The 10,000-nt window shown below is 53.8% G+C and overlaps 1 protein-coding gene across 1 annotated transcript in view; it reads right to left on the reverse strand.

Annotated features, from left to right (window-relative positions):
- Positions 1 to 9,257, reverse strand: part of LOC126571225 (remodeling and spacing factor 1) — a 9,305-nt gene extending 48 nt beyond the window's left edge. Inside the window, exons 1-8 of the mRNA XM_050229568.1 lie at positions 8,841 to 9,257; positions 8,571 to 8,755; positions 8,308 to 8,504; positions 6,283 to 8,225; positions 1,882 to 6,204; positions 1,374 to 1,587; positions 1,039 to 1,292; positions 1 to 972 (exon numbers count right to left, since the gene is read on the reverse strand). The exon at positions 1 to 972 is cut by the window's left edge and continues 48 nt beyond it. Of these exons, the coding sequence (XP_050085525.1) occupies positions 335 to 972; positions 1,039 to 1,292; positions 1,374 to 1,587; positions 1,882 to 6,204; positions 6,283 to 8,225; positions 8,308 to 8,504; positions 8,571 to 8,755; positions 8,841 to 8,988 (7,902 nt within the window). The 5' untranslated portion in view covers positions 8,989 to 9,257 and the 3' untranslated portion in view covers positions 1 to 334. The remainder of the gene's footprint in view (positions 973 to 1,038; positions 1,293 to 1,373; positions 1,588 to 1,881; positions 6,205 to 6,282; positions 8,226 to 8,307; positions 8,505 to 8,570; positions 8,756 to 8,840) is intronic.
- Between the last annotated feature and the right edge of the window lie 743 nt (positions 9,258 to 10,000).

Genomic DNA, 10,000 nt, shown 5'->3' on the forward strand with positions numbered 1-10,000 from the left:
TGTGAGTATATTGTTATAACTTTTTTTGCTTACAAACAAATATATTTTCATCTACCAACCACCGCCGCTGACGCACACCGGCTTGGCCATCTTTTGCACCGGACCATCTCCACCAGCATCTACTAAATAAGGATAGTGGATTATTTTTATACGCGGCCGCGGGCTACGAAAGGTGACCGCGGTTTGGTGGTTGAAGGGGTTTTTTTTTAAATGGGAGTTGAGGCTCCTGTCCTGTACTACGGTAGCGCTACAGTTTGATTCTAGTGATAACACTGCTCACATCTCTCGACCCGCAATTGCGCGATAATTATATATATATATAAATATAAATACATTACGAATCTAGATCGTCCTGCTGGGAACTGAAATAGCTTACTAGCTCACCGAACACGCTAGTGCTAGCACTGGACGATGGCGCAGCCACCGGGGCTGCCGATGGAGGGGTAGCCATCGATTCCGCTACCGTCGTAGGGGAGACGGATGGAACGGACGATGATGAAGCTGCCGTTGGGGCAGCAGCAGCAGCCACAGCGGCCACAACCGTCTCCGGTGGTGGCGCGGCAGCGATACTCGATGACGAAGGGGGCCGCGTTGTAAGCCGGTCCCCACCGCCCGAATTGCTCGAATCATCCACCGCTGTGATGGCCGACGAGGAAGTGGCCGGTGGTGGAGGTGCTGTAGCAGAAGACGCAGCGGCAGCGGCCGCGGCTGCTGCGGCTACGGCAGCTGCCGTCGCTGCAGCATGATGTGGATGGTGATGGTGTGGATGATGGTGATGATGATGAGGAGGAGGGGGAGGATCATTGGCCGGTTTCAATCCATGCTGGTAGGAATCGACGGGCTGCAGTGTGGTAAAGGTGGTAGGTGAAAGCGCACTAGTCCGATGCAGCTCACTAATGCTGGGTGGCCTCAAATGATGTGCACGATCCAGCACATTGTAGTACGGATTGTAATGCGATGCAGGATTGTAATCTACAGAAGCAGACAAAAGGGTTCAAGGATAACCGGGCATCCTCACATGATTTTCGTCGATCTTACCATGATAGTGTTCCAATGGGCCAACCGGTGGACCAACCATCATTCCCGGTGGCGGTGCTCCCGGACCACTGGCACCCGCTGTTTTGGGTTTGCCTGGTGGTGGCGGCTTCCAACCACCATTGTAGGCAGCCGGATCACCGAATGGTGGACCTGCTCCGCTCATCGCTGCTATTCGCTGCAGGCTGGAGCTGCTGGATGCAAGAATACTGCTGGGCAATGGGCCGAGGCGGTGTGCAAACAGTGGGTTTTCCGACCTACGAAGCAAAAGACAAACATCGATGGTTCAAACTCCTTCCAGTCGCATTCCAAGGGCGATGCGCGCGACAAAAACTTACAGATAAGAAAGATGAGATACCGAAGAAGGAACCGAGATGGGTGGCTCATTGATGTGCATGCTGCTACTGCTGTTGCTGCTGCTGCTATTGTTACTGCTACTGTTACCACCAGCAGCTGTTCCATCGGGCCGCGTTTGTTGGACCTTGATTGCCAGTTCCTGTACGGCGGCAGCAGCTGCTGCCGCAGCAGCGATGGCCGAAGCATTCTGTTGACCTGAAACACGAATATGAGATCCAAATGTGGTACACTACAATCACAAATCGAGGCTTGCCATGTGTGGTAGTTATGCAGCGTACTTTCGATCACAGTAACGTGCGATGCAAAATTGAAATTGCAGTTCAAAAGTCTTGCATGACGAAAACACATTCTAAAGGCAGCACAGTGTGGACAGAGAAATTAAAAACTCGAATTCATCGAGGATTCGGATAAAAGAAGAATCCGCGCCGCAAATTGAAATCATCCTGCCTTACTACAGTGTCGTTTCGCGTAAGTTTACCCGATGCTTACCGGTATTATGGCTGCTTGTAATGGGAGGTGGTGGACGTACTGGTGGACCCGTAGCTCCGTGCGATGGTAACCTTGGCACACCGTGGCTTCCAGCAAGATGATGATGTGGGTGATGTTGAGGATGTGCTAAGAAGGGAGGCTGCTGCGAATGATGATGAGGTGGTGGTAATTGCTGTGACGCTGGCACTGCAGCAGGGGCTTCCTGATGAGCAGCAGGAATAGGAGCTTCACCGCCGGTACCCTTTCGCTTTAGATCTTCCCTTAGCGGAGTAATCTTTTTCCTTCGTCCAGCACGCCGCTCGGCGTTACTGTTGTTGGCCACCGTGCTGGCCGCTGGTGCTTGTGAGTGTGCGGCAATACTATTGCTTGACGTTACTGGTGGTACTGATGGTGGTAGCGATGGTGGTGGTGGTCCAGCAGATGGTTTCAGGTGTGGCGCATGTCCGAGCATCGAAGGAGGCATTGTGATACCCGGCGCGGTAACGGGTGGCATACGATGATGCCCACCAGCACCGTGATGTACCGGAGGACCGACACCCTTCGGATGGCGCATAGGCACCCCCGTCAAGCCACTGATGAGATGTGCTAGCTCCGGTTTATGGTGCAGTTCCGGTGGTACACCAAGCGATGAGAGTGATGGGTGTGGAAGATTACTCGGACCCAGACCCGGACCGTGGCGCATTAATATATCGGGCCGCCCGCTCATATGCGGTTCCTTAAGCAACGGTGGTGGAGGTAAAGTTGCGGGATGTGCTCCATGATGATGGTGCGGTGGTATGGGTGGTACGGTTTGTAAAGCGTTGGCTAAAATGGTGGAAGCCCCTCTTCCCGTACTCGCCACATTCGGAGATATGATGGTAGATGTCGGGATGCCACCGGTAATCGGTGGACCTGATGGTGTCTTGAGTAAGGCCTTCATTGGACTTTGCACGATCGCTGAGTAGGGTGGTCCGGATGGCGATAGGTTAACTGGCAACTGCGAAGCAGCTGGTGGAAGGTGAGAAGGAAGCGGATGCTCTTTAGCATGGGTTCCCGGTACACGAGCAATAGCGGATGCCCGGTGTTGCTGTTGCTGCTGTAGCAGAGCAAACTCATCCGGATCGATCGATTTTCGTCTACTTTTAGCTGCAGTGGAAGCCGCCGTAGAAGCCGACGAAGGAGGTACGTCCGTTGCACCGGGAGTGACAGGTACCGCTACCGCGGCCGGTTTCAGTTGATGGTGTGCAAAGTCCTCTTCCTCCATGATCTTAGCCAGCGCCTCGTCATCCATCTCGTCGTCCGGATCGAAATCCTCCGGCAGCTCATCATCAAAGTCAACCACCGAGTCCACGGTAGCGATACGTGCGGTATTTCCACTGGTGCTCTTCAGAAAATCAATGTCCAGCACCCGGGCGCTTTCAATCACCTGCATCGGTACGACCGACAACGAATCCTTGGATCCCTCCTTCAACGCCGAGCGACTACCGGCAGCACCAGCACCGCCCCCGGTACCAACCAGCTGGTCAATCTTGGAAGTAGCCAACTCCTTCGCCTTGGCCGCATTGTTCTCCGCGAGCATGCGTTTGATTTCCTCCTGACGCCGAATGAACTGTTCGCGCTCTTCCGGCGGTGTATCGGGTCGCTGCACACCCGGCCGGATACCATCGTCCGAGCTTTCGAAATCCTCGTCCACGATGTAATGGATCTTCTTGCCGCGTGTCTTTCGGTCCGTTTTCTTCTCACCTGCCCCAGCCGAGCCATCACTGTCACCTGCCGTACCCACCGGTCCTCCGGTTTTCTTGCACTGTTTCTTCGCAATCCGGGGCATCGTTTTGCCTCCCTTTCCACCAATATCACTTCCACTGTCACTACTGCGATCACTAGCGCTACGGTCAGAACTGCCGGCAGCGAGTCCCTTCTTCCCTCGACCACCTCCCGATCCCTTTCCAGTGGATGCTTTCTTCGGACGCTCAATATGCTTCCCAGCACCAGCTCCGCCGCCACCACCACCACCACCACCACCGCCACCGGTAGCCCCTGCCTTCGAAACCTTTCCTTTCGACTTTGACTTTTTGTCTTTCTTTTTCTTCTTCTTCTTTCGCCAGTCACCATCGCTGCTGCTGGCACCGGAGCTACTATTGCTACTGCTGGAACCACTGCTGCTACTTCGGCTAAGTTCCGTATCCGTGTCACTGCACAGATCGTCGCTGTCGTAGTCCTCACTGTCGTCCTCCTCGTCATCCAGGTCCAGATCCTCATCGCTATCGTCCAAAACACGGCCCTTGCGTCCTCCCTTCGCCGACTTTCTACGCTGATCTGCCTCGTCCTCTTCGTCCTCGTCGGAATCGTCCGAATTTTCCACAATCCTTCGTCGCTTGGCCGCTGCTCGTCCGCTCGGTTTTCGCACTCGATTTCCGCGACCGCGTATCTCTAGCGAGCTTTCGCTATCACCCGACATGCTGTTCATCTCATCGTCGTCATCATCGTCCTCTTCCTCATCCTCTTCATCGTCGGAACCGCTCATATCGCCACGGAAGTCCTCATCGGAATCATCGTCTCCGGCTTCCTCCTCGGAGCTGAGCTCGATCTGGCAAAGCTTTTTCTTCTTTTTGCGCTTCTTCTGCGCTTGGCCACCGCGATTCTGGCCACCCGTGGTCGCTTTCGGTCTCACACCGATTACACCTTCGCTGTCTTCCTCGTCATCGACCACGCCGCCATCGCCCTTGCGAGAAGCGGCGACCTTTTGCTGCTGCCGTTCTCCGTCATCGCTACCGCCATTTACAAGTCGCTCGTCATCGCCGTCACCGTGGCCGCCTGCTTTGTCCATGGCATCCTTGTGGCTGTCACCTAAAAGTGCCTTCTTTCGTGCTGCTTCCTCTCGTGCCGTCGCCTCGATGATTGTACTGATGTCCTTGCCCTTCGACATACCATAGCCGCCCTCTTCCTCTTCTTCGTCCACCGGTCGCCGATGATCATCGTCATCGTCGTCCTCCTCCTCCTGCTGATCGTCGATCACTTCGCAATTCCTCATCTCGCGCCGTATCGCCGAGTCGATGAGGTTATCGTACTCGTTAAACTTGTAGCTCACTTTGGCTGATGCACGGCGGCGCAGCTTGTAGATCGGTATGTCATCGGAATCCGTAGTGTTTGAGCCACCGCCACTGTGGCTGCCATTTTCCGATCGATCGCTTCCGGATGCGCTTACCGAGCGACGTTTTTTGGCTGCAGAACGACTTTGACGTTGTCGGCGTTTACGCTTTTGCCGCTTGCTCTCCTCCTTTCGCTCTCTGGCATCCTCACCGTCATCGTCATCACCATCGCTCTCGGAATCGCTACTACCGGTTGCCGATCGTCGCTCAGCGGCAGCATCAGCACGCTCCAGTAATCGCTGCTGTTGCCGGGCACGTTTCTCCGCCCGTAACCTTGCCTCGCGCTCATTCGCCAGCGCTTGCTCGGCCAGTTCGGCTTCGCGCGCAACCTGTTCCTCCTCTCGGCGCCGCCTCTCTTCTGCTGCCAGCTTGGCCTGTAGCGCATCGAACAGGTCGAGCTTGGACTGCAGGCGCACGATCAGCTGACGATGCTGGCACACCGGACAGAACCAGTCGCCTTCGGGGATCGTAAACAGGACCGGCTTGAGGCACGCACAATGGTAACCCTTGTCACACGAGTCGCACAGCAGTATCCACTCCGGTTGGTCCATTTTCTTGCACTCCTGGCACGCGTGATCTTCGTTACTCTCGTCTTCCTCTTCTTCCTCTTCCTCCTCCTCACGGGTCACTCTTTTCGCTTTGCGCGCAGTACGGGCCCGTTTCAGCGGTTGCGCCGGTGCCTCCGATTCCAGATCCGACTCCGGCGAAAACTCGTGATCCGACTTGAGCGCATTCGTTCGCCGTACGTCCTCCTCCGAGTGGTAGTGCTCGTCGGCAAAGTAATCCTCGGCCTCCGTTTCGGAGCTACTTTCGGGCGATGTCGCACTGTTCCACTTGGCGTTCTTCTTGTTCTGGAGCAGCTGCTCCTGTTGCTGCTGCAGTAAACTACCCTTCTTCTTCTTTCTTTTCTTCTTCCGGCGACGCCCGCCACCATCCCCTCCTAGCCCACCATCCGTGCTACTGCTGCTGTCCGATGAAGCCGATTTGCGGTACTCATCGTCGTCCGAGATCTGCATTCCCAGATCTTTCTTCTTCTGCACCGCATCGGCCTTCATCTTCTTCAGCATCTGGTCCTCGATCTGGCGTCGGTTCGTTTCTTCCTTGATTTTTTGCATCGCAATCCGGCGAGACTGACGTACGGTGCCACCACCGTCAGCCCCAGCATCCAGCACCATCGATATGTCCAGGCCATCAACTGCAACGGGCAAGCAAAGAAAAATGATCAGAAATGAAAACCATCCCCCCCCCCCCACCAACCCTCACGAATGCTCACCCAGACCGTTCCGTTGTCGACGCTTCTTTTTCGTAGGACTTTCACCCTCGGCAGCACCGGCCCCTTCCTCGTCTGCTGCCTTCTCTACGTCAGTCTGCTTCTTCTGTTGATCGTTCGTCGCTGGTTTGCTGGGCGTCTCTTCATTCTTTGTGCCCTCATCATCACCACCGGCCACTGATGATTCTGGCTGCTTCGACTCATCCTCCATAGTGGCCACCGTAGTAGCGGGCTGTTCATTTTTCACCTTAATGTCTTCTTCCTTCGTTTCCTGCTTCACGCTCATCTCCGACTCGGTCATATGTTTGGCCTCTCCCCCATTTTCATCACTTTTGATGATAAACTTCAGTTCGCTTCCAGTGGCTTCGTCCGATTTGAGAGGAATGCCCACACTGGCACCGTCGGCATCGACCTTCGTCGTGGCATCTTCAGAAGATTCCGCTTCCTGGCTTACAACCACAGCTGCTGCTACAGTTGCTGCTGCCTTACGCGGTGTGGCCGCTTTTCGGCCTCGTTTCTTCTCAACCACCAACACAGAACCGGTCTCACTAGGAACTTCCGTCTTTTGCTTTCCACGCGAAGCTGCATTCACTCTCGCATCGGTTGACGGTTCTTCCTCTTCGGCCGTAGCGGGTGTGGCCGGTTTCTTTGTCCGTTTATTACCGTTACCTTTGTCGCGCGTTGATTTACCTTTATGTGCTTCCTTAGCTTCAGCCACGTCATTGTCCTCGTCGTCACTAGCAGCACCCACTCGTTGGCTTCCATTCGCGTCCTCGTCAGCCGTCACCTTGCCATGCTTCGGTTCTTCTTCCGGCGTATCGTTCCCTTTGGTGATCGCGATCTTTTTCAACGGCGAATTTCGACTTCCATCAACTTCGGACCCGGCATCGGTAGTAGTAGTAGCTTCTTCACCATTCGCACCCGAAAGGCTCGTTCCTTCCCCATTATTGCCAGTGTCTTTGTGTGTGCCAGTGGCCAGTGCAGTTTCCACCTTCTTCGTATTGCCCATATCATTCTCGACACCAGCACCGAGACCATAGAAAAACATTATCGGTTCTTCGATCACTTCACTGAACAGCGGTTGGACGGGAGCGGTTGCACTATCGCAATCAGCACCACTACCTTCACCTTGCACCATCACCGGTGGATCTTCTATCGCCTCTCCAACCGTGGCATCGCTCGCTTCCTTCCTAGTATCAGTGGGGGGAGATTCCTTGCCAGATGATTCCTCGTTGTCTTCCTTTAGCTTCTCCTCGGTATCGGATCCTTCTTTCGCAGCTGCATCCGACGGCAATACGGCAACATCGGTGCTAGCTTCGTTCTCAGCCTTTGGTAAAGGCACCTCTGGCTTCTCATCGACTTCCATCTCTACGTCTTTTTCGACCGTCTCTTTAGGAGCTGCGGCAGTGTCCAAGATGGCCGGGTTCTCTGGCTCCGTATCAACACTCATTGCTTCACATTCCTTCGTATTCGTTTCAGTCTTCATCGGCTTCAGTTCCAGAGATTCTTCCTTGATTGCGTCTCCCGGGGTTGAGGCTTCTGTCGGTTGTTCCTCCTTCTGCTTAACGACGGTTTTGGTATCATCCAGGGCGGTATCCGCAGCGGGACGCTCGTCACTCTTACAATCAGCATCCTCTTCCATCTTTACATCTGCCGTATTGTCCTCTTTTCGCTGCACCTTCGAACCGCCATTATCCGCTGCGGGAGCAGATGGAGATGTTTGCTCGGTGTGCTCCGTTACCGTCTTGTAAGTGCGGCGTGATATGATCAGACTCGGTGGCGCTTCCGTTGGTGCGGGAATCATGCCGCGCTTCATCGCTTCCGATTCACTCGTGCTGTCAGCACCACTGTCCTCTTCCTCCTCGACGAACTCGGGCACGGGAAGCGGTTCGATAGGCCGATTCTCTTTCAACGTCTCAATCATCTTGACGAACTCATCTCGATTGCTGCAATGTAGGGCGGTAAAGAGCGGGTTTAAACCGAACAAAAATCCCAAGCCATCCTCCCGGACACCCTGCGCGGACTTACCTAGCAACTAATGTCCAACATTCCATTTCGGCGTCCATCTGATAGATCTGCAGATTGGCACTGTTGTCCATGAAGTACCAGTACGAATTGCCCTGTCGATCGCGGCCCAGCGGATCGAGCCGCAGCTCATTAGCGACGGTCGTATTGATTTGGGTTTTGAATTTTGTGTTCAAATCGAACTGTCCTTCCAGCAACGCCTACAGTGAAACAATCGATGGCAATTAGTTCCTTACATCGGCCACACTTGCGGTACACGGACGCACCTTCAGAACTCGCAGCTTGACGGCCAGATTGGCCGTTTTGTAGCCAAACCGTTCAATTTCCCAAGCGTCCTGGTGGGAGTAGGAGTGCGCAAACTTGGCCAGATTCAATTCCCACTTGGCAGGCGGAACCTTTTTGTTGATCTTCCGCATCAGTTTGATGTGCAGATCGACCAGCGCCTGTGGAACTGTAGAGAAGGAGACAGAGAGAAGGGACACGCTGTAACACCGGGATTCGAATAGATCGGGGGATGAGCAGCGCGATTCACCTACCAGATTCCGTGTTCTCCAGCATCGCCTTCAGCTCCGCGATGTTCCAATCGCCGACGTCCAGCACCGGGCCAAACTGTTCCATGAACGACAGGATGATCCCAAAGTTCGGGTCACCCTCGCAGGAGGTGACCACCTGTGTAGTGGCCATTTTTGCTGCCTTATTGTCGCGTTTTAAGCGAACATCCTCCCAAACGTCGGGGACTCAAGCTGGTGGGGGTTGAGCGGCGCCACAGTTCATTTTCACACGCAATTTTCCCGGGGAGGGCGACTGTTGGCTGCGGTCTGCTCGTTGCACTTGCCTCTGGGACAGAATTTACACGGCTTTATTCCAGTTCTCCGGGTCACTTTGGGGGCGGCAGAGGCACTTGGCGGACCATTCGAATTACGCTTTGTCGCGGGGCGCTTTTTCTGTATACATCGGGGGCTGCATCAAAGATGGCGGCGTCGTGTTTTCCTCGCCGCCCTAGGAGTGAGCAGGACGGTAGATGAAAACTTGCGTGAACTGCTCACTCTCGGAGGCCACTTGGTACCACTTGGTACCCACTTGGTACCACCTATACACCTATTTCCGTCGTTGAAGACCCTTTATCAGCAATTATCTCGTTATAAGGACAAGGAGATAGTCTTGGTGCATTCTAGCAAATTTGCGTGGGTGCAAACCCGCGATCTTTGCGATCGTTTTCGGAGTCAAAAGCAGAAGCGTCAAGTGACTGGTGGAAACAGGTAAGATCAAAAATGTATAACACGCAGGTTTTGATCATAAACTCTGGACGATGCGATGCTGATGGTGGTCGAAATGAACGGCGATCTTAATTAAGCGGAAAAAAAAGATTGCGATCTGCTAGAACAAACGTTGAAGATGTATTTAAATGATCGCGATGTGGCACTGTGACGCTGACAGCTGTCATCCGTGACAATTGACCGGAAGAGAAGCGGAAACAGGAAACCGCTGAGATAGGCATAAAATTGCAAAGGTCTGCTAATTTTCTGTCCCATACTGTAAATTTGCTTTTTCCGTGGTGGTGCATGGCATCCTGTAAAATTACTTGCGACAGAGCGAGAGGGATAGCCAGAATATTTTATATTTCGCTTTGGCAAATGATCGGAAATTGGAAGAAAAATACGTTTTCTGAAAAGCAGTAAAATGAAGCTAAGAAATT

This window comes from Anopheles aquasalis, chromosome 2 (assembly GCF_943734665.1).
Source record: "Anopheles aquasalis chromosome 2, idAnoAquaMG_Q_19, whole genome shotgun sequence".
Lineage (NCBI taxonomy): Eukaryota > Metazoa > Arthropoda > Insecta > Diptera > Culicidae > Anopheles > Anopheles aquasalis.